The sequence below is a fragment of the Nyctereutes procyonoides genome, unplaced genomic scaffold, assembly GCF_905146905.1.
Source record: "Nyctereutes procyonoides isolate TBG_1078 unplaced genomic scaffold, NYPRO_anot_genome, whole genome shotgun sequence".
Lineage (NCBI taxonomy): Eukaryota > Metazoa > Chordata > Mammalia > Carnivora > Canidae > Nyctereutes > Nyctereutes procyonoides.
In genome coordinates, this window is record NW_026575140.1 from 53,888,153 (window position 1) to 53,915,716 (window position 27,564).

At 45.3% G+C, this 27,564-nt stretch overlaps 1 protein-coding gene across 4 annotated transcripts in view; it reads right to left on the reverse strand.

Moving 5' to 3' along the window:
* Window positions 1-10,669: 10,669 nt before the first annotated feature.
* Window positions 10,670-27,564, reverse strand: part of SHISA6 (shisa family member 6) — a 276,516-nt gene continuing 259,621 nt past the window's right edge. For 2 of the 4 annotated variants that reach the window (XM_055306313.1, XM_055306311.1), the window contains 3 exons: window positions 17,014-17,070; window positions 13,122-13,274; window positions 10,670-11,220 (listed from right to left, as the gene is read on the reverse strand). In XM_055306313.1, coding sequence (XP_055162288.1) covers window positions 10,670-11,220; window positions 13,122-13,274; window positions 17,014-17,070 — 761 coding nt within the window. The remainder of the gene's footprint in view (window positions 11,221-13,121; window positions 13,275-17,013; window positions 17,071-27,564) is intronic. The other 2 variants (XM_055306314.1, XM_055306312.1) reach the window with 1 other exon arrangement.

The following is a 27,564-nucleotide window of genomic DNA, read 5'->3' on the forward strand; positions in this document are numbered from 1 at the left end:
GACTTGAGACCAGTCTTGGAAGATGTTGGGTCTCAAGTACCAGCTTTAAAATGTATCACCATGGGCAGCCCAGGTGCTCAGGGGTTTAGCGCCACCTTCAGCCCAGGGCCAGATCCTGGAGACCCTGAATCGAGTCCCACATTGGGCTCCCTGCATGGAGCCTGCTTCTTCCTCTGCCTGTGTCTCTGTCTCTCTCTCTCTGTCTCTCATGAATAAATAAATAAATAAATAAATAAATAAATAAATAAATAAATAAATCTTTTAAAAAATAAATAAAATGTATCACCATAACTCAGATATGCAGCTTTTGCTTGTCTTCATTTTTCTTTCTTTCTTTCTTTCTTTCTTTCTTTCTTTCTTTCTTTCTTTCTTTCTCTCTCTCTTTCTTTCTCTTTCTTTCTTTCTTTCTTTCTTTCTTTCTTTCTTTCTTTCTTTCTTCTTTCTTTCTTTCTTTCTTTCTTTTTTTTAAATTTTACTCTTGAGAAACAGAGAAAGAGAGAGAGAGGCAGAGACACAGGCAGAGAGGGAGAAGCAGGCTCCATGCAGGGAGTCTGACATGGGACTCGATCCTGGGTCTCCGGGATCACCCCCTGGACTAAAGGCAACACTAAACTGCTGAGCCACCCAGGCTGCCCTCCTCTTCATTTCTCTGTAATGGTGGCTATCTGTTGTTGTGAGCCCTGGGATACTCAGTCTTCAGAAATATCTTTCAAATTCCTACCCAGAACACACATTGTCTTCTGGGGATCACTTAGGGGCTGGGGGCCTGGGGTTCAAGGTAGGGAAAGGGCTCACTCTCTGTAGACCTATCTTGCTACCATTTCCATGCTGCCAGACCAGGCATATGTTGGCATAAAACATTCATCAAAAATGTTCCTCTTGGAGTTCCTGGCAGGAAGCTGAGCAGACACCCAACTGCTCCCAGATCCTCCAACTTATCCAGAGGATTCTGTTGTCCACCTCCCTCCCTTCCTAGTCTTACTAGGCCACCCCATGATAATGGGACTTTCTCAGAGATATCTATGTCTTACTCACTTCTCTGATTCTCCCTGAATTTCTCCTCCAGGAAAGGAAGATATTTCTCTCTTTCCTGCATAGTAGGGAAGTACTCCTCCACCAAATCCCATACATAGTCTATTCAGGTTCCTAATCAAGCTTAGATCATTGATACTCAGAGGTCAATATCAAAGAAAACACTTCCTTTCCACTATGTTGCTCTTGCAATTACACAAGAATTTTTGCTACTGTGAGCTTGATAAAAGTCAATTTTGAAAGTCAAGGTTGAACAAAGATTTCTTTTTCTGGTCTTTCTACCTTTTCCCTAGGGGCAGAGTAGATGGAGGGTGACTGTTGATGTATGGTCTGGTGGGGAAGATAGTGGGGATAAAAGGAAAGAAGAGGAACCCAATGCAGTTTAAAATCATCACCCTGTTGTAGGGACATATTTTAACGTGATTTCACAGAATCCACTGTTAGTCTAACTTGTTTGCTGCCTTCTCTGGGGCCCTGAGGGTGGAGCTGAAATGTACATGCATTGTGGGATGCTTTCTTGACACTGAAGGGATATCGCACTGTAAAGAAGCTGCTCTATGTCTAGGCCTAGCCTACATTTCATCTTCTAGAAACTGCCTACAACTCCAGGGGCAGATGATTGTAGCCATTTCAGATTATGTGATCCAGGTTTCTCTGACCATGGCTATGGGACCAGGGATAGATATTTGGCCCCAAGCGTGACAGGTTGCCTTTTCCAAGGATGGCCATTAGCAATATCTTCCATCAAAATGCTTTTCTTATGATGTAAGCTTGCTATGCTCCCTTTAGACCATAGAACCTGTGTCCCCTCCGCTTGAACCTGGCTAGCACTTCATAACTCTTCTACCTGGAAAATGCACTATGTGACTTCTGAGACTACAGCACATACAGATTTCACCTGGCTCACTCCCAATATCTCCCTTTTGTTCACATTCTCTCTCTTTCTCCTATCTCAAGATACTTGCTCTTAGAATCCAGCCACAATGTGATAAGGAAGCCCAGGCCATGTGCAGAGGACACATGTAAGCATTCCAGTGAATAGCCCCTGTTGAGGTCCCAACCAAGAACCAGCATTAATAGGTGGACATGTGAATGAGAAAGAAAGCTTTGAAGATTAGTTCCAGCCTAGCTACCACTGGACTGCAATCCTATAAGGGATCTTGAGTGAGGACTATCTGGCTGAGCCCAGCCTACCCTCAAATTGTGAGAGATTACAACAATAAATGATTACTGTTGTTGATGCTATTAAATTTAGGGGGTGTTATCATGTGGTAATAGATGACTGATATATAAGGGGAGTCATAGCAGAGACTTTCAGGTTTTCTCTCAGGAGTTTTGGAAATGGGGCACAAAAAGATTGTGTCAGCTAACCATGGGGGTGGGGCCAAGGATATTGTACAGATGTAACTGCCGAGGATGTCATTTCAGTCAGGTGTGACCATGTGTGAAGGGAACCACATACAGAAGGAATACAGAGTCTATTTGCAGAGAGAAGGAAATGAAAAGGGGGTTTTTGCCTCTGTAAACTCCCAGTCTTTTGTTCTCAGCATGTGGCAACTATGGAGGTCATCAATGCCACTTGCTGGATGTTTCCTGCTCCCCATCTGTCTGGAATATCATCAGATCACACTTCCTGGCTGCCTTGCAGCATAGTGGGACTGTGTTGCCAGATCTGACCAAGAAGCTCTGAGCAGAAGTGATAAGTGTCCCATCTGGGCTGTCCTTTCATTGTCCCTGCCAGGCCCTCCCAAGCTCTCTTCCTCCCCTGCCATGGTGGCAGGTGATGGTATAGATAGTGGCCTCTCCTACTTCCTCTGAATAACAGCAAGTTACTGATCCCTCCTTCTGGAACTTTCAAAGCACTCATTCCCAACCTCTACTTTTCCTAATTTGTCCACTCCTAACACACTGCAGTCCAGTGAGCATCCTTCCTTTTCTTAGAATCTTGAAGGAAAAATCTTTCTTACTCCTTCTTAGAGGTTTGGGCCTTCCTTCTCATGCTCAACCAGGGAGGGGAAGGATCAGTGTCCAAAGTGACGAAAAGCTATCTAAGACTCCTGGCATTCCAGGAATCCCAACATGAGTCTTCTCTGGCTTTGGCTTGTTGTTGATGGTATAGTTTCACCTTATTTATTCAGATCTTAACCGATTTGAAATTAGTGACAATGGGGATAGGCTAAATTGAGGTTTACCTCCAAGAATCAAAGAGAAAACATTGAACAAATTACCAGAGTTAATGGTATTTAAAGAGGGATATTTAAGCTATTTAAGAGGAGAATCTTTTAAAGTATTTTAGAAATACCATTTAAAGCATATTCAGAACTCTGATCCATACCTCTTGGCCATTTTTATATTGATTACACCTTATTCTAACCTGTTCAATTAAAAAAAGACTTTCTTAGATTTTTATATTAGGGGACATGTTGCTAGTCTAATTTAGTTGTTATAGGTATGTGTAAGCATTGTAATTATACTTCTTTTAAAAAAAATTCTCCAATTCAGAATTTTGTTTTTGCTTGGGTTTCTTTTCTTTCCTTCCTTCCTTCCTTCCTTCTTTCTTTCTTTCTTTCTTTCTTTCTTTCTTTCTTCTTTCTTTCTTTCTTTCTTTCTTTCTTTCTTTCTTTCAAGATTTTATTTATTTATTCATGAAAGACACACACAGAGATGCAGAGGCACAGGTAGAGGGAGAAGCAGGCTCCCTGTGGGAAGCCGGATGCAGGACTCAATCCCACAACTCTGGAATCATGACCTGAGCCAAAGGCAGCCACTTAACTGCTGAGCCACCCAGGTGCTCCTTGGGTTTCCTTTCCATAATGAATATTATACATGTATGTGTATTTGCTTTGGTCATCATAGAGTGACTTAGAAGCAATACACTGTAATAATGATTGTTATAGTGAGCGAAGGACACCTCAGAATATGTGTGGTTATGTGTTATTAAGTATTAGAATAGTAAACAAGTTTGTGACTTCGTTTTAGGTGAGGAATCCATTTGTAGGAGATAATAGAAGGATTTTTATTTTTAAAATATTTATTTGAGAGCAGGGGTGGGGGTTGCAGAAAAATATTCCCCACTGAACAGGGAGCCCGACACTGGGCTCAATCCCAGGACCCTGGGATCATGACCTGAGCCAAAGGCAGGCGTTTAACCAACTGAGTCACCCAGGTGCCCCAGAAGGATTTTTGAATATAAACTCCACACATCCAATGAGAAAGGTTTTAATTACAAAGGAGTCAGGCAGTTGGAAAGAGACTATAACTCGCTGTAGGGTCTAGGAGCTATTGGAGGTGTTGAAGTCGGCCAAAGACCATGTCCTGTTTGGCAACACTTTGTTTGCTGAACCTGAGCCCACCAGTATCTAGGTTATGATGGAAATTCAGAAACACAGAACAACAGATGACCTTAGCAGCAACAGTGAATATGTGCCAAAGAAAATAATATGAAAAAGCGAGTCCAGAGAAAGAGGGTTTTGAGCAAGACTCCAAATCTAAATCAGTTTTCATGGTGCAACTTGATTGTTTGGTTTAAATGGCACGGATATTTAACCACCAGTACTCTAACCACATATGCTAACTACAGGAATTAACTGTAAAGTCAAACTAAGACCTAATGTCTAAGAACAATAGTGCCAGAGTAGATAAATATGGATACAAAGTTATAACTTCAAATTCTGCTTTGAATTCCTATACCTTGTCCACTGGCACTGATCCTCAGCCTACCTACCTACATTTCTCGGGTTCGTTGTTTTTAAAAGCATTATTAAGGCTTAATTTGAATATCATAAAATCCACCCATTGTAAATATAGAGTTTGGTGATTTTTAGTACATTTATACAATTGTGGGCATCACCCTAATATAGGTCCCTCATATGCAGCCAACCCCTGCTCCTGCCCCCCCTCTCCAGTGGTCTACATCCCTCCATTTTGGCTCTATGTTTATAAAAGTAAGCATGTGGCTACTTTAAGAGACACAGGTTATGTTGAAACAGCTTTATTTTTTTAATCCATAAATATCTGTTACTGACAAAAGTGGAAAAAATCCTTAAGACTAAATCTTACTAAAGTGATACCTGTTTACAGTACATATAGAATGTGCTTTGACAAGTAAGTGGAATGATGAGATCTGTACAGAAACAGCAGGTGCAAGAGCACTGCTCATCATGAAGCTTCCTTACGAGGAACAGAGAAACTGTGCAAAGGTACAGATAGAAAGGTACTTTTCGTCAGTACTACCATATAATAAACACGGAATCCATAAATTGGGCTAATGCATATAAATGTTCATTAATCCCCCCCTTAGGAAATTGTGTCCCCAAACTAAAAATATTACAGTAAGAATTGCTTTTTATTCGAGAATTTCAAGAATTCTTTACTACAAAATGTCTAGTTGAGTTACAGAACTAGAGGAATATTTGCCACTACGAAGCCAATGAACGAGTCCTCCCATGGAGTGGCATTGCAGGGGGTACAGCAGGAGTGGGCAGCAAAGGGGAGCATGGGGTCTTCCTCTCCCTCAGGAGGGAGAGTTTTAAGGAAACATACAACGTCGTTTCTCTTCCTGATGGGAAGTTTGATGTGTTTGCTGATTTACAAGACGGGTTTGATGATGCAGACTTGTCCTCTTAGTTCTCAAGCTTTCACCAGGAGGACGGTAGTGTCATGAGGAGGGACTAGAAAACTCCTAGCCTGGGGTGAGTGTCCACCTCCTAGCAGCCCAGGGGTTGACGCCTCCCCCTCCTCCAGTTGGGATGGAGCCTGGTGTCCAGACTCCGTCTTCAGGACACAGGTTCTGGAGTGAGATAGAGTAACATCCATTTGAACACAGAGCTTTTGCCATGTATTCTCCTCTGTGGCTTGACATGCATTTCCAAGCTGTCCTCAAATACAGACTTTACACTCCTATGGGCCATGCTCTGGACCCTTCTCCTCCAGCCTGTCCTCTCTCTGAAATCAGAACCGCCTCCCTCCAGCTTCAAGGACCACATTAAAATGAACACTTCCAACTCAGAATTCCCTAATGACACAGACACCCAGGATGAATTAGACGTGTCTCTGTGAGAGGGCTTTCATGAAGAACACTGTTGGTAACCTACTGAATGGGTAGGCCCTTCCACTTGCAGATATGAGGGCATCCTGGGTGGCTGAGACCATGGATCCCACCTCAGGCTCTAGTGAGGAGTCTGGTGACTGCCTAGAGCATCTGAGGATGCCACCATGGGGCAGGCATAATGAGATTTGTGCAGCTCAGTTGCGGTGGGGAGAAATGTGAAGAAAAGAAGGGGGTGCCAATGTGGAATGAAGGCCCTAGAATATAAGAGCTGGATGAAGCGTCAGCGCTCATCTAGTCAAAGCCCCTCGTTTTACGGATGAGAAACTGAGGCACTGAGAGAGATCGTGACTCATCCTTGGTCACACGGCAAGATGGAGACAAAGCCAGGGCCAAAGCCATGTCTCCAAGAGCCTCAGCCCTGTGCTTTTTCCTCCTGTAATATGCTGCCTTCTGAAATTAAATATAGAGCCCAGGAAGACATATCTTTCATATTGAATCTGTCACTAAAATGCTGCATTTATAAAAAATAACATTTGAACCCTGAAAAATACTTCATTAAAACCCGACAAGCTTCCTTGAAAATACTCCAGAGCAAAATTTCCCAGTTTTGGGGAGGATGGTGGAGGAATGTCTGTGGGAGGTAACATGTCAACCCTTCTCAGAGCAGGTGCTGCTAGGGTCCAGGTCATCAGAAGCCCCTTCAGATGACCTTGGGTCAAATCCACGGTTGCCTGTGGATGGAATCTGAGGATGAAAGGCTGGTGGCAAAGTATCTGGGAAGAAAAATGGATTGTTTGGTGGCAGGACGGTTGGAATGGATATTTCTCCATGCTTGGAGAGTCATGATGCTCTCCCATCTTTTGACACAAAGGGGAAATCTGTGATACACACAAGCAGGACACGCGTAAGCAAGGTGGCACAGTGGTCGAGAGCCATCAAGGATATGAATCTTTGGCCAGAGCAGGAGCCTTTGGGCTCATGGCAGGTTGGGCAGGAGCTTCAGGGGACTTGCCAGCTGCAGGGACCAAAGCTGACCTTCCAACCATGACATCTCTGACAGGCCAGCTTCTCTCCCTACTCTCCCAAAGATCAGAGGGGTAGAGCTCTTGGCTGCATGGCCCAGGCATCATCTTATAGGGACAGGAGGTCAAGGATAAACTAAGGAGGCAAGCAGAAGTCTTGAGGAATGTCTCCTTTTTTGCTTGTTTTCACTGAGGACTCTAAGTTTTAGAATTATGGACTATAGCAGGATAGAGAAAAACAAATTAGAGATGGAAGGTGTACGTGGAGGAAGAGGACAGGGCCAGGGAGATGAGAGAAGGAAAGACTGAACCGGCATAGAAGATTAAGGTTAAAACAAGAGTTTCTGGGTGTGAGAGTGGAAACAGAGGAGAAGTTAGGATTAAGGGAAACTCTGGAACTTTCTAGAAGGCAGACCCATCATCCAAGACGCTGGGAAGCCCCAAGGGTAGAACCCCAGCTAGGGGGGATAAAGGAATTCCTGGGAAAGCCTTTGTGACTTATGAACTTAAGAAGCCAAGAGTTAACTGGAAGAAGTAAGACAGGGAAGGTGGAGGGGCATGAGAGATTGGGAGGTCTTCGCTGCCATCAGAGGAGGAGACCCGTGAGGAGACCCATGAGATCCTTCAGGGGAGGAGAGGGCCTGTGTAGAGCCCCATCCATTCTCATCAGAGCAGTGGAGACACACAGAAAGAGCGAAACAAGCAGTGGGAAGTTCAGGGCCCTGGGCTGCCCTTGCCGGGAAAGGAGGGCTTTCGTTGTGAGGATGGGGTGGCCCCTCTATGTGTGCTAGTGGCCACCAGCCTGGTGGGGTTTGGAGTCATGATATCTGGATTCCTGCCCAGAACCTTCTCTTCTTCACTGTGTGAACTTGTCTGGTCATGTGGCTTTGCTTGTTCTCTGAGCGTGGGCGGGACAACTGAACAAATGAGATATTTCTGTATCCCTATTGAGACATAATTTTATGGGTTTTGAAATGAAGAATTGCATTAGAGCATGTTTGTAGACTTCATTTTTTTCCTTCCTTGCTTCCTTCCTTCCATCCTTCTTCCTTCCTTCCCCAAGTGTGAAGCAGAAGAATCATTTAAACAAAGTAAGCATTTAAGCATTGGGTAGAATTTTCTGATCTGACTGACACCAGAGGTTTTAAACTGGACGACAATAAGGCTGAGATGGGAAACACTTTGGAATCAACCTATCAGACAACCCCTGAGACAGACAGACCGACAGACAGACAGAGAGGGCAGTAGAGAAGCATCATGCTGACGCCTGGAGAACTTGGTGCCAAGAAGATGCTTCAGACCTCGGGGTGAGATCGGGTTTGTGGTTCACGGTGTATGTGTGTGCAGACACCTGGGGAGGGGATTGTCACCCTTTCCCCTCCGTACCAACAGGCAGCCTTCGAGGGGAGGCTGGATTGGAGGGCATAGGGTTTGGGGGGGGACCAGCTGTGAGAGACACACCTTGTTTCCGGGAGTGGCCAACTGCTCCGTGTAGATTGGTTTCCAAACTCTCATAAACCCTTGGGGACCAGCCCTTGAGAAGGTTTATGTGTTTGTAGAGGAGGAAAGCAGAGTGATCACTGTCCTCACAGCCTCCCGGTTCCAGTGCTATCCCAGGGCAGAAGCTGAGATATGTGTCTGTCACCCCCAGCTTAATCCCCTCGTGATGAGCCTTGAGGGGGAGACAAGAGCTTTGGAATTCTTGAAATAAGTTAGAGGACTCAGTCGATTGAGTTTTCTGTGGATTGTAGACTTGGTGAGATTAAAAATTCCCAGGGCTGACACTGGGGCGTTCCCCCTTCCTTGACCTCCTTTTTAAAGGACCATACATGCCGTATGCAGAACCAGGGGAACCTAAAATCCCAGGTTACGGTCATTGCTTGGAGTCTGAGTGTGGTGACAGTCACAATTTTTTTTTTTTTTTGTATCATACCTTTTACCCAACAGTCTAGGGCTGATTCCCCTAGCCCCAGCCCAAGGAAGTGCCCTGGCCCTGAGAATGGGGGAGCCCCTTCTCTCCCCCCAGGCTCTGGTCTTGGGGAGGTGGATGCTGCTTAGCTCACTGTTCACTAACCAGGGGGCTGTTACACCCTGCCCACTGCCCACTGCCCAGGTTAGAGGCAGAGAAGAGGCTGAGGTGGGCTGGCAGGGGTGGCCTCCCGACAGAGCTGAAGGCTTGGATCTGCCTGGTGCCCAAGTGCCCCCTGCAGGGGAGGGATGGGGAGCTGCCCAGTTAACCCCTAGACCCATAGCCTGGAGTAAGTACCACTATCTGTGTTTGCTAATGGGTCTCTGTTGCTTTGTTCCAGAGGAGGCACTGGTCTGAGTAATGGAAATGCAGGGGGGAGGAGGCAGAGAGAGCGAGCATTGAACAGAGAAGGAGCCAAGCAGGTGGGCAGTGGTGGGGAGAGAGGGATGGGCAAGGCGCAGGACCACTGCCCCGGGGTCCTCCTCAGCTGGGCCTGAGCCACCCTCTCTAGAAGCCTCTGCCTCAGCCTGCCTGACCTGTGCAGTGGGAGACAGGCAGAGAGCCTGGGGCGTTGGGAATGACGAACCCCTGAGGCCCAGGGCATCACAGTGGCCCTCCCCACCCTCCGCTCTCTGGCCTTGGGCAGACGCCTCTAGGGAGCAGAGCAAAGGAGGGGAAGGCAGGCCTGAGTGTCGGGTCACAGTTCAGACCTAGAGGCCTGGAGGAAGTGTGGAAATAGGTTGCCGGGGAGGGCACCCCAAAAGTCCCTGCACCCCATTGTGACTCTCCTCTGGGTGGGCTAGAGCAAAGCCCCAGAGAGCTTTGTGGAGGGGGGGAAGGGCGGGGGGGGAGGGGCTGGGGCGTCTGCAGGTGGGGCAGCCAGCTCGACCCGGAGCGGGGTTCCCAACATTGGGGAGGCAGCTGAAGAAAGGGAACCCCTCCCTATCCTGGGTCTTGGGGGAGGGGCCCAGGGAAGGGGGGCGGGCCCGAGGGGGTCCACGAAGGAAGGGCCATTCAGTGGGGACCAGAGATTTCCAGCAGGCAGAAGAGAACGTTATTGTGCTTATGGACACAGCAGCTCCCTGGCTCTGAGAGAGCGAGCAGGCAGTTTGTAGGCACTAGATTTCTGTGACGCGGTTGTAGGTAAATGAATGAGACCAAGTAGCCTATTGGGTCAGCCCATTGACTGCACCTGCTGGCCAGTCCAAACCCAGGCGGCTTCGGACCGAGGTCAGGCCAGGGTCTCTAGGCTGACGGAACCCGCAGCTGAGCCCCCTGGGGTGGGTGGGGAGGGGGGGACATGGGGCTGCAAGGGAGAGAGTGGTGTTGGGGGCGGGGTGGTTGGGGCCGGTGGGGAGGTGGGACTGGGGCCTAGCCGGTCTCCTCACTCCCCTCGATGCTTCCGGAAGAGTGAGAGAGCTCGCTCGAGATCCCAGGTCCGAGGGTGCTGTGCCAGGCCACCGGGCTGTGTCCCCCGGAGTATGGCTTTCTGGGCAGAGGCGGCGGCCCACCCCCCGCACCTCCTGCGGAGGGGAGGCCCCGCCCCCTCCCCGGCGGCCCCGCCCCCGCCCCGGCGGCCCCGCCCCGCCCCGCCAGTCACACGGTCACTTCCGTCTTGCTGGCTGTGTAGCAGGTGTGGTGGCCCGGGATGTAGTGCAGCTGCTCCACCGTGTTGTGCCTGCGGGAGGCGAAGGCCTGGCGCTTGGCGGCCGTCTGGCTCTTGCCCAGGGTGGCATAGGAGTTACTGGAGGCACTGGGATGGGAGTGCATCTTGGTCATGCGGTACCGGTCCAGCACGGGCGTGGACACAAAGACGTCCGTGTGCGAGATGGCCCGCGACAGGGACTGCTCGGGGAAGGCCGTCCGCTCCGGGGACAGCAGCGGGTCCTGGGAGTGCAGACGCTCCGTGGACAGCAGCTGCTCGTCGGACAGGATGCGGTCGTAGGGCAAGCCGAAGTCGTCGGGCAGGCCCCGCTCTGGGGACAGAACCCTGTCCTGGGACATGGCCCGGATGGGCCGGCGGGGTCGCTCGCGGGGTAAGGGCTTCTGCTGGGACATCTGGATGACATTGAGGGGCAGGGTGCCACGGGCGGCCAGGTCAGGCAGGTGCCGCCTCCTCATGTAATACTCATCAGCTTCCTTGTCAGCTGGAGAGAGAGAGAGAGAGAGAGAGAGAGAGAGAGAAGTCAGTTGAGGTGACACGAGGACTAACCTCCAACTCTGGAGCCCCGACAGGTGGAGTGCTTCTCCACCAAATGTGCAGAACCAGTCCCCAGAGGTCTCCTTAAATGCAGATTCCGATTCAGACCTCCTGGCCTGGAGTGGACCTGAGAGGCTGCACCTCTCACCAGCTCCCCGGCAATGCTAATGCCCCTGCCTCAGGGTCGCTTTCAGTTTCCAGGGATGCAGGTGCCCCCAGAAGGCTCCCCAGAGAGCTCAGGGCAGAGTTGATGGCAAGGCCGAGCCCCTGAAATCCTGCTCCAGAGCTATGTCGACCATACCACGGTCCTGAAACAGAACGGCTCCAGCTAAAACACTCAAGAAGCAGCTGGTGGCCTTCCAATGAGATTTGGAGCCTCTCTCCAAGGAAGCTGGGTTGCAGAGCCAGACTCCTGCTACAGTCAAGTAAGATGCTCCAACCAGGAGGCACTTGTGGAAATGCTTAGCTGGTAACTTAGGAACATAGTAACACCTCCTCTGGAGTAACAGCCAGTGCATAGGAAACAGTTGCACAGGCCTCAGCCCCACTCACACAGAATCAAGCCTACACCTACTTCACCTGTGCCCACAATATGAGCAGGCCAGAGCCATCCTCTCTGTGGACCACATTCAATGCTCTGCCCTCTGTCCATCCAGGAGGCCCTCCCACGCTCACACGGACTGCTATACCCTTGAACTTACCTCAGACACACACCTGCCTGCTTTGCCCCAAATTTCAGGAATGAGGCTTCCTACCATCCTCAAAATCTCTGCAGGATGTGGAGATGCTGACTGCTCTACACTTTTCCCAGAGGATCACGGGTGGGTAAACCTTGCCTCCCTTTTCCCCACCATTCATCAGATTCCTCAGATCATCAGGGACCCCCACTTCTAGCCACAGAAATTCACTATTTCACCTTGGAAGTGGCTGATGTAGATCCACGGGATGAACTCCATCAGGGTAGGTTACCCTGTAGCGTCAAGCAAAGGCCCAGCCCCGCAGTTGGGTGGTCATTAAAATAGACCCATGGGGACATGGAGGCAGAAGGTCCAAGGGTCAGAAAGCTAGGAAAAAAGAGCTCTCTGGCCATGTACCTTCTTGACATTTTAATGGGTCTCAAACCCACCCATGTCCAGAGTCTTCTTAGATTCACATGGCAGAGCCGAGGTTACTGCACAAAATGCACTCGATGAAATGAGGTGCATGCATGGGAGTCTGGAATCTCAGGTTCTTAAGACAGTGTTGACTGGGTAAGGGAGGGAGCTAGTTTCTGGGCCCTTCAAAGGGAAGTCTCTGGTGTGTGTGTGTGTGTGTGTGTGTGTGTGTGTGTGTGTGTGTATGGTCTCAGAGAAAGCTATGGGACTGGTAGCCTCCACTCCAAGATAAGCTAGAGCTTGACGAAGGCTCACTGTTTGAAGGTGGCAGGTGCTGGCTGAGGCTGGAGAAGGGCTTTCTCTTGCAGGTAAATGGGTATATGAGTTGAAGTGCTGACTCTCACAGAAAAGTAGATTTGAGAATTCCATGGCCTCTGTCCTATGGGAAAGTGGATCCAAGGGTTCTGTGGCCTCTATCCTATGGGAAAGTAGATCTGAGGATTCTGTGGCCTCTGTCCTATGGGAAAGTGGATCCAAGATTCTGTGGCTTCTATTCTATCTGTGGGCAGAGGGATTCAGGCCACCATAAAGAACAAACACAGGGGCTTCCCATCCTCTTCTTCTAAGCTATACCTCATTCTTTATTCTCAGCACTCCACGTCTGTCCTCTCAGGTGCAGAGCAGGAGAGAAAAATATAGGATGATGCCACAGAGGGCCCAGAGGCAAAGCCCAAGCTCAGGAAACCCCACTTACTTAGCCTCTTCAGGGATGAGTATTTGCTGGGGTGGGTCTTCACTGCTGACTCATAGGATGGGGGTAGGTGGGCCAAGTTCTGGAAGGAGCGGGAGAAAGAGAGGTCATAGGGCTCCGTGGCCGATGTCAGGATGTTGTTCATCCGTGGCTTCTCTGCAAAAGAAGGGAGGGGTGCATGGCATTAGCCAGGACAAAGGGCAGGCAGGGCCAAGGAAGGTCCAGATTCTATCTCTCCTCATCCTGCTTTCCTGCCCCCCCCCGCCACTGTGCTAGGACACAGGTGGTGCTGGTGACTCAGTTTCCCTCATATCCAGTTCCAGTTGTCTACAAGCCTAGTGGCAGGTGCTGTTTTAGCCATGCTGGGGGGTTGCCCTTCCTTTAATGGCAAACTCCTCTGTATCTGATGAAGACGTATGCCTGATAGAGCTGAGGGGGGTCATAAAATTGTCTACTTTGGTGTGAAAGTTCCATCTTTTACCTCCTAGCTCTCAGGTTCAGAAAAAATCTGAATTTGAAATAGGTAGAGTGACTGGTCTTGTCCACAGACCCATAGACCTGGGTCTAGGACCCCAGCTCCACTGAGACTCCATCCCACATGATCCATGATGTCATTCTATCCCTCACATCACCGCTTCTGCCTTAGACCTCCCCAAGCCCTGAGCCCCACAGGTCACCGTGAGCTCCTGAGCCATTTCTTCCTCCTCCAAGTCCTCCCCCTGAAGCCCCCTTGGCTATCTCTGAGCCACTGGAGGAAAGAATGTAGGCAAAATGCTTAGCACATAATTTCCCTTTTCTCCCTCCTTCCCTTGAGCTAGAACCTTGAGATTCCAAAATCTGAAGAGAGAGAAGGGACTGTATTCAATGCCAGACTGGGGGGTGGGAAGGATTGGGGGGAGTAGTGGAAGAGAAGATGTGCGGGTGATGAGGTGGATGAATAATGAGGTGAATGAGTTGAGCTGGGCTCTGTGGGTTGGGGCAAGAGAGGAGATGCAGGTATGGGCAAGGGAGTGGTTGAGAAGGAAGGAAGCAAGCAGGCCTTGCTGCTTGATTGATTTGCTGTGTGTCAGCAAGAAGTCAACAGGTACTGCTGGAGAAACAGTGGTACCATTCCCCAATATGAGGCAGGCAGGTGGCTCTCTCATTGTCCCTCCCTCCTCTTTGGTTTGGGACCCCCAAGAAGGGCCAGGCTGTGGCTCCCCCTGCCTCTTGGCAAAGAGAATGCCAAACTCTGGAAGTCAGGGATTCTATGAAGTAGGGGACAACGAGGAGCACTGCTAGACTTGGTCCAAGGGCAGCCTTGTTACAGGGAACTCCCAGCTTCTCTATCCTTCCTGCCTTCACTGGTTCCCCCAAATACTGGAGATGAAGCTAGGGGAGCCCAGCCAACAAGCTGGTGTTCATGCCAGCTCGGTACATATGTGAGGGGGTGAGGGACGCTCTACATCCCCGAGAGATCAGAACATGCTGTACAGAAGAGCCTCCCTGGCATGGATCGGGACAGATGCCAGGAAGTGGAGTGGGCAGGAAGCTGGGAGCACTGCTATCGGAGTTGGGTAACAGCCACTAGTCCCCTAGCTCTCGTTTCTTCACTTTTGGTGATGCTGGGGAGGATGAAGCTCCCCTCTCCCTGTTGGCATCATATTCCCACTGAGGGCACAGCTCAGGTCACCCGCATCCAAATGCAACATTTCTGGATGCTCTTACCAACCCCCACCTCGCCCGCCCCACTGTTCTTCAGCTCATGCTGCTGAGCCAAGGCCAGCTCTTTTTTTTCTTCTGCCTCCACCATGACTACCCCTGTCTTCTTGTTCATGCGCTCTCTCCTAGTGCCATGCCCTTCCTTACTCATCTTCTGTCCAAATTCTCTCTTCGCTCAAGACTCTTCGCTATGGCAATGTCACATCTTCTCAGTGCGTGGTGATATCTGGTCTTCAAGCCCCTATTGCTTTTCCAGGCAATCCCACCCAGTTGAGTGCCTATGTGATCTCTAATCATTGGACTTGAGCCGGTCTTTTTGATCGCCAAAGATGGCCATATCCTTGACAGCAAAAACTTGCTTTCTAATTGGTCTGATGCCTCCATAGTGTTTGGCCCTAAATAAGGATCCAGTTAATGCTCTTTGGTTAATCAAGTTGACACAGGACACATTCCCCTTTAATAGTCACTCTGCTAGCTCCTGGCGGAAAGTGTAGCCTCCAAGAAACAGATACAGAGAAAACTCTGCTTCTACCAGGCTGTGAGTTGCTCAAGGTCAGGGACTAGATCTATCTACCCTCACCTCCTTGTAACAGGTGGAAAAAAGAAGACAGGGAGAGGAACAGGGAAGAATGGCTCTTCTTTCTGTCCTCAGGAGGCTGTGCTTGTGTTGGCCACTTCTGGAGAAAACCAGCTGCTACTTATCCTTCCAGAATGTTCAGGAGCAAGCAGAGCACTCCTCGCTTGCCTCTTCTGGCTCCTCTTCCTGCAGCTGCGTCATCACCATGGGCATCCCCCAGGCTCTCGGCTTCTGCCTTCTGCTTTTCTCTTTCAGCCTTCTCACACAAAATGCGCCCCCCCCCCAACTCCCAGGGCGTCTGTTCCTGCTTCCAAAGCATAACTTACATCTTCAGCCGTAACCTGACTCCAGACTGCATGTCTGCATTTCTAGATGCCTGCTGAGTCATTTTTCTTAACTACCCTATGGTCCCCTCCAGTTTTAGAGGTCCAGATCCAAATTCACCATTGACAGCTTCCTCTCCTCTATGCCCTAGCTGCCTTCCTACCTCTTCAGATTGTGTCCCAAAGAACCCCCACTCTTCTCATTGATCATAGCTTGCCATTTTATTCACAGTTGACTCTCATCAGCCATATTCAGCGAGTCACTACATTTTCTCCACCACGTTTCATATCTGAACCTTCTGTCTTTTCCCATCGTCCACATCATTGCTGGTAACCTGCTCCTTCTTAACTGATCTCCAATGTCTTCCAGTTCTGGTTTATCCCAGATCCCGCAACCGGAAATGGATTATTAAACTATCGCTTTCATCACAAATTTCCACTAGGAGCCTAGCCCTAGAGGGGGGGCCATCAGAATAGTCCAGTTCTGTCCTAATTATGATGCTCAACACCTCAATGCTGACGCAGAGTATGATCTCCCAGGAGAGTGGTCGATCTCTCTGCCAAGCGAGCTGCAGATTTTATCTTTGAGTTTCTTTCTCACTAAAATTTAATGATGTTTTCACTCCTTCAGAGCAAAGACAGAAGGATGACTGATAGCTCGTAATTTACATGGCTGTCTTATGTTCTACCAAGTTTCAAGCAGGTACCAAAAATAGTTTTCCTCTGCAGTTCCAGATGTTAAAGTTGCAATCTGGCAGGAGGAGGTTATGAGAAGGAAGCGTGGTTTTGTAAACCTCTGGAGCCATGCTCCTGCTCCTGTGCTCTACAACCTGCTGCTTCCTCACCCTGCCAAGGGGCTACCGCTCAGGTCCCCCAGTTTGGTTTTGAATGTTAGCAAACCTTAACTGGCCTGGGGTGGACTGATAGAATGTATGCCAAGTCACATGCTATTAGTAAATGGTACCACGAGCAGCCCTGGGCAAAGGAGAGTGCTCACCCCTTGCTGTGAACATACGGAATTTATGACTGCAAGAAGTGATCTGGATCGCACATGAGAATGGGGTAGGGAAGGGTCTCACTCCTTCCCTTTCACAGTGGAAGATCACTCCAGTTCCATAGGTGGGACATGAGGGGACAACGGTCTAAGCATGGGACTGAGCCATCATGGGCTCCTTGCACCTCCTGGGCTTCAGTGAATCATGACCATATGTCTGATGCCTGATGGACATCAGTCATCAGGATGGAGACAGTAAGAATGGGGATGGAATGTGAAGCACCCACAGCCGTCTCTCACCATGTGTAGGGGTCTGGGCAGCACTGCTTAAAATCGGATGGTTATACTGATGATCACCTGGAAATCATAGAAAAGAGATGTTTAAAGAAGAGTTCAGGCATTCCATTGTCTCTCCCACACAACAGCGCCTCTCTTGACCTCTACTAGGCTTCTCTGAGTCCAAGGAAGCCCTTCTGCAAAGCCTGGGCCCTTTGATGCCCTGGAAATGTGAAGGGCAGGAGGCAGTGTGTTGGGTGCATAGAACCTTCCTCTGCTATTGGCATCTCTCTCCTTCTCTGTCACCATGGAGACCCACCCACATCTGTATGTCTGGTTGACCGGCAACAGAGGTTTGTTGGGGGCGGAGGTGGGTGGAGAAGAAGGTTGGAGATTAAGGGGCATTTGGCAAGTAGATATGCATGGGGTGGGGAACTGGGTTGGGGAAGTAGATCCTTTTAGGGGGAGGAGTGTTTTAGGGTGGGGTTAGCCAGGAAGAGGATGCCCTTTATGGGGCTTTGGTTTGTCCTGAGCCTTTGTTTACACATGTCTGAGTGCAGCCCAAGATGGGGCAAGCTGATGTGAACTGTCCACTGCTTGGGATCACGAGCCCTGGGTTATAGGCTCTGTGCCTCTCAATGACACAGCCCAACATTTTGAAAGCATTTATTTTTGTTATAAATGCAAAGTCCACCTGGATTGAACAAGTCACAAAATTAATAGAGTCCCAGTTGCCAAAGCCCAGAGTTCCAAGGCATTCTAAGGGCTCCTAAAACTGAATGCAGGTGTGGTTTTGCCACAAAAGCACTCTTCGGCCCTGTGTTTTTACTTCAACATTGTATTTTTTGCATCTGATTTCAACTAAAACAAGGGGAAAAGGAGGCATGAAGTCCTTGCTTTAGTTTATCTAAACCATGATTTACAGTCATGCCATCCTCTGGAGACTCAAAGATCTGCTTCTGTTTCCTTACGTATTGCTTTTGAAACCATCTTTTCTACCCCTGGCATTGAAGCCTCTGGCTGCTGAATATTCAGCTCCCTCACCAGATCCTCTCTCTTCTCGTATTTTCGACATACTGGTGTTTCACAAAGGCTCTCCCTTCTTGCCCACACTGATAGTTCTCAAATGTACAACTCTCGTTCCAGGTCCATCTGGTCTGTAGGGTTCAATTATAAACAGCTTAGGGACATGCGTTGAAATTCCTGCCCTTAGCCCAAACCACCATGTCCCAAATTGACCTGAGCATTCTCATCGTTTTATTGTCCAATGGTCAAGCCTATGTCTGGCTGTTTCATGGGCTTGCAATGTAGAACCCCAGTCATAGTCCATCATTTCCCTCCCTTTGCCTACCGTCTCTGAGACCCCAAATCCTATTCTTATAGCCACCTCTGAAACCCAGGCCCATGATCTATCTTTTCATCCAGATTCTTCTTAGTTCTAGTTCCTATCCATTTCCAAGACACTGGGTACTCCTACTAGGCAAAATTTCCCCTACCCATGGAATCATCATGACGTCATTCCTTTGGTTCAGACCATCCTCTTTAAATAGTCATGGACACCATCCAATGGGGGCGTGGGTTTGAGCAGCAAGCCAGAATTTCTCACATCACAGTATGCTTCCCTCCCAAAACAGATTATGAAGTTACATCCAGGGGAAAAACATTTTCCAAAGGTTGTATCAATTCTACACCAGACCTGAATTTAAGCAAGAGGAGAGAATCCAGGAAGGGAGATAAAGAATATATATATTTCCCTTTTTGCTTGTCTTCCAGAGGCAAGGAGAAAACCGGTGTCACTGCTTTCTGTTGTTATTTATTTATTTATTTATTTATTTATTTATTTATTTATTTATTTTGGTTTATTTGTTTTTAGGCAATATGGCAGCATCAGAGAGACAGTTGCAACAAATGGAAGAGCCCAGGTGGAATGGTGGAGAGTATATGTACATATACATATGAACATTTAAGTTCCTTTTCTTTGCTACTATAAATATGCTGCGATGAATAGCCTCATACATTTGTTATTTTGCACAAATAGGAACACTTCTAATCTTCCATTTAAGAATCTAGGTACCACCGAAGAAAGCGGCATTGAATATGTTGGCAAATTGAACACCAATAAAAAATACATTTATATATACATATAAAAAGAAAGCGGCATTGATTCAGGTTTAGTTAGTCATTCTTGGTCACCAGCTGTGCTCTGTGTTTTGTGCTACACACATACATTTTTGAAAACTAATATTCATACTGATTTTGATCTGAATCTATGTTACTGGGCCACCAATTTCCAAATGGTAAAAAAAAAATCTTTAAATATCTCATTTGAGGTGGTCCTGATACTTTTTCTTTACAGATGAGTTTGCAAGTAGGATAGAGGTCTTGCATTTAGATATTTTGTTTACAAATGCAGTGCTTTTCCTTTTGTTTGAATCAGTACTTTGAATGTTTTGCTAACATTCAATTAAGGAAAGAAATTTAAATCACAAAGAAGAAAATTAAAACTGTCTTAAACTAACCACCATGACACTTTGTTATATTTTCTTTTGTTTCTCTCCCCTTGTAAATTACTATGTGTATGTTTACATTCAGACACACACACACACACACACACAATATAACAATGAATTACCTTTTGCATTTGTCATTTTGCACAAGTGAGAATCAGCTGTCAGCTCTAAAATTGGAGAAAAATACGATGATTTGATCCTATTTGTGCAAAATAACCAATGTATGAGGTTAGTCATTGCAGCATCTTTATAATAGCAAAGAGAAATAACTTAAATGTTCATATGTATATGTAGATATACACACATAGATAAATACATACAGTTTCCACAGATATAAGTGTCCCAAATATACTACTTTTAATCTGTTTCCTTTATACTTAATGGACAATCTACCTTGAATATATTTTCACATTTTGAAATATTCCTTGAAATATTTTTTTTTAGATTTTCTTTTTAATTCATGAGAGTCACAGAGAGAGGCAGAGACACAGGCAGAGGGAGAAGCAGGCTCCACGCAGGGAGCCCAATGCGGGACTCGATCCCAGGACCCTGGGATCATGACCTGAGCCAAAGGCAGAAGCTCAACTGCTGAGCCACCCAGGCGTCCCTCCTTGAAATATTTTATACGGTTTCACAATAGTCTTTTCTATAGAATAGTCTATAGTATATAGCTAGAACTTATATGTTTATTTCATAGATGTAGTTAAGCATTCCCCTATTATTGTATATTTAGAATGTTTTAAAGTTCAGTAATGTTACACCAAACAACCTTGAACACCAATCCCTGCCATGTCTTATTTCCTTTGGCAACTAATGAAAAGCAGTCTTTCTAGGTCAACACACTGTTAACTGCCCGGCCCCTGATGAAATGGATTGAGAGACTGACAGATTTCCTCCTACTGAGCCATTCGTCTCTTTCTGGGAATTCTCTTATTTGATTTTGGTGTCATAGTCTTTCATTAAAACACTGGATTCTATTTGTATATATTTTATTTATAAATTTGTGAAGATTTATTTATTTATTTGAGAGAGAGAGAGAGAGAGAGAGAGAGAGAGACAGAGAGTACGTGCCAGTGAGGAAAGGGAGAAAGAGAATCTCAAGCAGACCCCACCCCCACCGTGGTAAGCATGGAGCTGGAGGGGGGGGGGCTCACTCTCACAACCCTGAGATCACGACCTGAGCCAAAACCAAGATTCCAATGCTTAATCAACTGTGCCACCCAGGCGCCCCTTGCATATGTCTTATTTAGTTCATACATACTCATAAAGTTTGTCTTTTTCTTGTGCATCAAGTTAGTGCATCCAGATAATGGTTTTGTTAAGTCAGCTGTATAACATTCCATTTTTCTGTGTGCCCTGAAACTATTAATATAGCACCTGAGATACCTGTTCTTTGGAAGTTTGGAGGAATGCAATAATAAATATGTCTGGTGTCTTTGGGGGGAACTTTTCTGTTAGTACCATAGTAGGATGATGATTTATTGTTTCATTGACTGCACAACAAAAAAATTGGGAGATGGATGTTGTATCCATTTTTTAATAAAGATTTTATTTATTTATTTATTCATGAGAGATGGAGAGAGAGAGAGACAGAGACATAGGCAGAGGGAGAAGCAGGCTTCATGCAGAGAGCCTGATGTGGGACTCCATTCCAGGACTCCAGGATCACGCCCTAGGCCAAAGGCAGGCGCTAAACTGCTGAGCCACCCAGGCAACCCTGTTGTATCCATCTTATATCCAATTTAGGGTTAGGGAATTTAGAGTTAGGGAAACTGAATTTTACAGAAGTCAAATAATTGGCTTAACAGGTGAAGCTGGGGTGCACACCCAGGCAAGTTGGCTCGAAAGCCCACATCCTTAACCATTAAGCACACTGCTTCTCACACTCGGCAACATTTTCTTTGCATATTTACCCATTCAGTTTTCCAACTCTAAATTCAACTTGTAATTTCTGTTCTTCTTAAATATATCCATCGGATATTTGAAACTTTATTAGTTTAAAACTATAACATCCCCCCCCAAAAAAATCCTGTGTACATGAAATTCAAACTCCTTTCTTACTCTTAATATTCTATGATAATGTTTTCTAGATCAGTGATTTATTCATATTATTATTCTTTTCCCAAGAATAATACCTCTTATACATATACATATCAATTCTTTTCTTTTTTCTTTCTTTCTTTCTTTGTTTCTTTCTTTCTTTTTCTTTTGTCTTCAAATCTTTATGGTTTTGGCCTTGTTCATTTCTACCCTCCTAATTTTCTTTGGTTTGGTTGGTTTTTGTTTTCTCATTTCTGGGCTCGAATCTTTGGTCCATTTACTTTTCCTCTCTTCTGTTAATATGGTCTTTAGCTCTGATTTATCTTTGGCATTTTCTTGTGAGTGTCGATACACAATGTTCTTATTGTTGCAATGTCCTAAATGATCTGTAATTGCAGCCTTCATTTCCCTCTGACCCAAGAGTTCTTTAGTAGAGTGTTGTTACATTTTGAAGTGTTTGGGTTTGTTGGTTTGAGCTTTGGCCCTTAATTTTCTTTTATTTTTTCTCTCTCTCTCTTTTTTTAAGATTTTATTTATTCACGAGAGACACGGAGAGAGAGGCAGAGACACTGGCAGAAGAAGAAGCAGGTTTCTGTGGGGAGCCTGATGTAGGACTCGATTCCAGGACCCCAGGATCATGACTTGATGCAGATACTCAACCATTGAACCACCTAGGTGCCCCTGGCCCCTGTCTTATTGTATTGTGGTCAGAGAACGGGGCCTGTACACTTTCTGCTTTGGGGAATTTATTGATATTTCCTCTGTAGGATACCATAGGATCAATTTTTGTAAATGTTTTGTGCGTACTTAGAGAAGAGGTATATTTTCTTTTTGGAGGGTACAAAATAGGCATATATCTATTCAATCAGACACATGAAATACATCATTCAGTTCTTCTCTATACCAATTCACTCGTTGCCTACTTATTCTGTCAAAGAAGGAGGTATGTGTATGTGTTAGGGTCTCCCACTATTTTGTGTTCCTGTCATTTTCTCTTGGTATTTGTCATGGGATTGGTTTTATGTGCTCCCAAGCCACATTATTCAGCACAAAGAGGCTCATGTTGCTTACATCTTCTTTGTGGCTGTCCTCTTTATCAATGTGAAATAACCCTTTCTATCCTATGTAATGCCTTTTTTTTTCCACCTTTAAGTCCTCACGATCTGATGTTTATATTGCCAACCCAGCTCTTTTGTTTGCATTTGCCTGATAAACTTTGCCTATCCTTTTATATCTAACCTTTTTGTGTCATGTTGTTTTACACTTGTCTCTTGACAGAGCACATAGTTTTTTAAAGAAAATCTGCCATACTTGCTTTGACACTTTGCAGACTGCCTTGAGAGCTAGAAACAAGTCCTCTTGCTTAGAAAGCTGTCCTCCTTTCTTCTTCTTCTTTTTTTTTTAAGATTTATTCATTTGAGAGAGAGAGAGAGCAAGCAAGAGTGAGTGGTGAGGAGGGGCAGAGGGAGAGGGAGAGAGAAAATCCTCAAGCAGACTCTCCACTGAGCACAGACCCCAACTCAGGGCTTGATCCCAGGACCCCGAGATCATGACCTGAGCCGAAACCAAGAGTCAGACGCTTAACCAACTGAGCCATCCAGATGCCCCTCCTTCTATTGTGGCTCCCTACCTTCTGGCTATAGTTGTATGTTAATAGAGGCCAAATTCTAGGTCATGGTTGAGTTGACCAGGTGTGACTGTCAGGCTCAGCCTAGGCCAAATAGAGCTCTTTTTCCAGAAATTAGGAATTATAAGGTAGGTTTGGTCTCTGCATGGCTGGACCCATGGCATGTAAACTATGTAGCTACGGGCAGTCTCATAGACTTGGAAGAGAGAAGGTCAGCCTTTAGAGACTGTGGCACATTATATTTTACAAAAACAGCCATGGTTCTAGTCCCAGAACATTCCCAGTCCCCCATTAGAGGGAGTATCCTCTCCATCGCCTTGAAACTGGAAGGCCTCCATGATTATGTTAGTGAGCACAATGCAATAGAATACTGTATGACTTCCAAGCTAGGTTGCCAAAGGTCATATGGCTCTCACCTGTCTCTCTCTCTCTTTTTTTTTTTCACCTGTCTCTCTTGAGGCACACTCAACCTTGGATCTCAGCCACCATGCTGTAAACAAGTCCAGGCCACATGCAAAGGCTATAGGTAAGCGCTGGCAGCTCCAGCTGAGATAAATGTTGCCTTCATTGTATCATTTTCTATGATGAAAATTTTTTTTTAATTTTGAAATTATAGATTCACATGCAACTAAAAGAAAGAATACAGATATCTTGTATACCCTTTAGCTAACTTCCTCAGTGGTCAAATTTTACAAAACCATAGGCTGTATCAAAACCAGAATATTGACACTGATGCAGTCAGGGCACAGAACATTGCCATCACTAGAAGGAAGGCTTCTTGTGGCTCTTCTATAGACCCACCCACTTCTTTCCTGTACCCACCTCCTCACTAACCCCTGGTCATTAACCTGTCCATCATTTCTATACTTTTATAATTTCAATAATATTGTATATATGGGATCTTACAGTATGTAACCTTCGAGATAGGATTCTTTTCATCAAGCATAATTCCCAGAAATCCACCAGATCATTTCATGTATCAATAGCTCACTATTTTTTATTGCTGAGTAGTAAATATCCTATGATCTCAGTAACATAGCTTAACTATTCTTCTTTTGAAGGACATCTGGGTTGTTCTCAGTTTTGTTATATTTCAAAGAGAGTTACTAGAAACATTCATGTGCAGGTTTTTCTGTCAACGTGTCTTAATTTTCTAGGATAAATGCCTAGGAACACAACCACTGGATTGTGTGGTAGTTATATGTTTAATCTTTTAGAGAATGTGCTAAACTGTCTTCCAGATTGGCTGTACTATTTTAAATTCCTACCAGCAATGAATGAGTGGTCCAGTTTATCCACATCTTTGTGAGCATTTGGTGTTGCCACAATTTTTTATTTTAGCCATTTTTAGTTAGCTTTGATAGCTGTATAGTGATATCTCATTGTGGCTATAATTTGCATTTCCCTAATGGCTAATGATGTTAAACATCTTTTCATGTGGTTATTTTTCATCTGTACATCTTCTTCAGTGAAATGTCTCTTGATTACTTTTGCCCATTACTAATCAGATTGTTTACATTTTTCCTATTAAATGTGGAGACTTCTTTTTATATCCTAGATAATCATTACTGGTAGGATATGTGGCTTGTAAATATCGCCTCCCGGCCCATAGCTAAGACAAACTATGTCATCCTTTTTAACAATCTTTTGCAGAACAAAAGGTCTAATTTTGATGAAATCTAATTTACCAGTTTTTTTTCTTTTATAGATTGTGCTTTCAGTGTCAAGTCTAAATCTCTTTTCCAAGCCCTAGGTCCTGAAGATTTTTTATTTTCTTCTGGTTTTTTTCCCTCTAGATGTTTTATGTTTTACATTTAAGTCTGTGATCCACTTTGAGTTATTATTTATTATTTTTTTTTAAGAAAGAGAGAGTTGGCAGGGAGGGGGAAAGGGAGAGGGGGTGAGAGAATCCTAGCTGACTCCGTGTCCACACAGAGCCTGACACAGGGCTTGATCTCATGACCTTGACATCATGACCTGAGCTGAAATCAAGAGTCTGATGCTTAACCAACTGAGCCACCACCCAGGTGCTCCATTTTGAGTTAATTTTTTATACAAAGTGTGAGATTTAGGTTTAAGTCGAAGACTTTTTTTCCCCTCTTCTTTTCTTTCTAATGGCCAATTACTTTGGTGTCATTTCTTGAAAAGGCTCTCTCCTCCATTTAGTTGCTTTTGGATATGTGTCAAAAAAAAAAAAAAAACAAAACAGTTGGATATATTTGTTTGAGTCCATGTCTAGGTTTTCTATTCTGTTTCATTGATCTACATATCCTTTCTCTGCCAATACTAAACTATCTCTTTGTTTTCATTTTCAGGAACAGTCTTTTGTTTTTATTGAAGCACAGTTGACACATAATGGTACATTAGTTTCAGGTGTACAACATAGTGATTTGACAATTCTATATGTTATGCTGTGCTCACTGCAAGCATAGCTCCCATCTGTCACCATACAACACTATCACAATGCCATTGACTATATTCTCTATGAATACAAATAGTCTTGATCAATGTAGCTGTATATTTCTTGAAATTGAGTAGACTGATCCCTTCCAGCTTAGTTCTCCTTTTAACAGTTATTTTATCTATTCTAGCTCCTTTATGTTTCCATATAAATTTTAGAATAATACTGGCTATCCCTACAAAGACTCTTGTGAGGACGTTGATAAGAATTTTGTTAAATATGTATATTATTTTGGGAGAATTGATAAGCTCACTCTGCTGATCTTTCAATCCATGAGCATGGTATGTCTATTTATATGGTGTCACTTAAATTCCTTTGACAATTTTACTATATTTTAAAAGTTATTTTCTTAGCTATTGCTCTAGGGGTTACAATATGTTCCTTCACTTATTACAATCTTCAGGACTAATTTACTCCCAAAAACATATGGGAACTTTACCCCAATATTGCTCCAATGAATCACCCTCCCTTATACTGTCATTGTCATATATATTATCTCTCTATATCTATCTATCTATCTATCTATCTATCTATCTATCTATCTATCTCTATATATAGAGATATCTATATTTCTATATATATATCTATATCTCTCTATATCTATCTATCATCTATCTATCTATCTATCTATCTATCTATCTATCTATCATCTATCTATCCAATACTCTGAAAATTGACCAAAAAGTATACAACAATCTGAGAAGCACTTGTATTTAAGAACTGCCGAACTTCAGGTAGGATAGTGAGAGTTTCTGACATTCCTCCATATATATGTGTATATGTTATACCCAATGATTAGTATTCAAGTTATTGATATACAAAATTCTATGTCTTTTCAAAAAGTTAAGAGAGGAAATGAGAAAAATATGTATGGAGTTTATCACATTAATAATGCATTTATTATTTCTGGTGTTTTTCATTTCTTCCGGTGAATTTGAATTACTGTCTGGTATATATATATTTTTTCAGGCTCTTAAGTTTCTTCAGCATTTCTTGTCAGTCAGATGTGCTGTCAGAGAATTTTCTTCATCTTTGCTTACCTGAGAATGTCTTCATTACACCTTCATTTTTGAAGGTTAATTTTGCTATTATAGACTTCTTGGCTGACAGGTGTTTTCAGCACTTTGAATGGGACTTCCCAACTACCTCTGGCCTCCATTACTTTAGATGAGAGTCAGCCATTAATTGTATTGGTTCTCTTCTGTAGGGAGGGCAGGGGTGTCACCCAACACCCCAAATCCAGTGAGTCCCTTTTGACCTGACAGTAGCACAGGTGCCAATACTCATAGCCGTCCCCATCCTGGTGAAATCTGTGCAGTCTGATCTGGGGGGAGGCCAGGAGAATCCCAAGACTGTCATAAACTCTTCACTCCTACCATAAGTTCATCAGTTTTTCAAGCACAAATGCTTTTCAGGTGTTGTAAGCTTTTTGATTGTCCAGAGTACTGAAATGGCTTTTTTTTTTAAAGATTTTATTTATTTATTCATGAGAGACCAGAGAGAGGCAGAGACACAGGCAGAGGGAGAAGCAGGCTCCTTGCGGGGATCCAGATGCAGGACTCGATCCCAGAACCCCGGGATCACTCCCTGAGCCGAAGGCAGATGCTCAACCCCTGAGCCACCCAGATGCCCCTGAAGTGGCTGCTTTTATCAGTTCTGTCCAGCTTCATAGCTACTTTATGGGGACAGGATTTGTTAATGGTCTCAACGGGCCACGGCCAGCTTCCCCTAGATGCTTGACATACTCTCCCCAACTCCCTGTTTCTCAGCCAGGCTGATGTAGTCTCTCAAGTAGCCTAAGACCTCAGTGCTCAAAGAGATGCCAGGATGGAGATCAGGAGGAAAGGGGAGTCTGACTGGGTCCTCAGTCTCTTGGGAGCATGAAGATGCTTTAGAGTCTTTCAGTATTAGTAAAATCCCAAACACATTTTAGACTA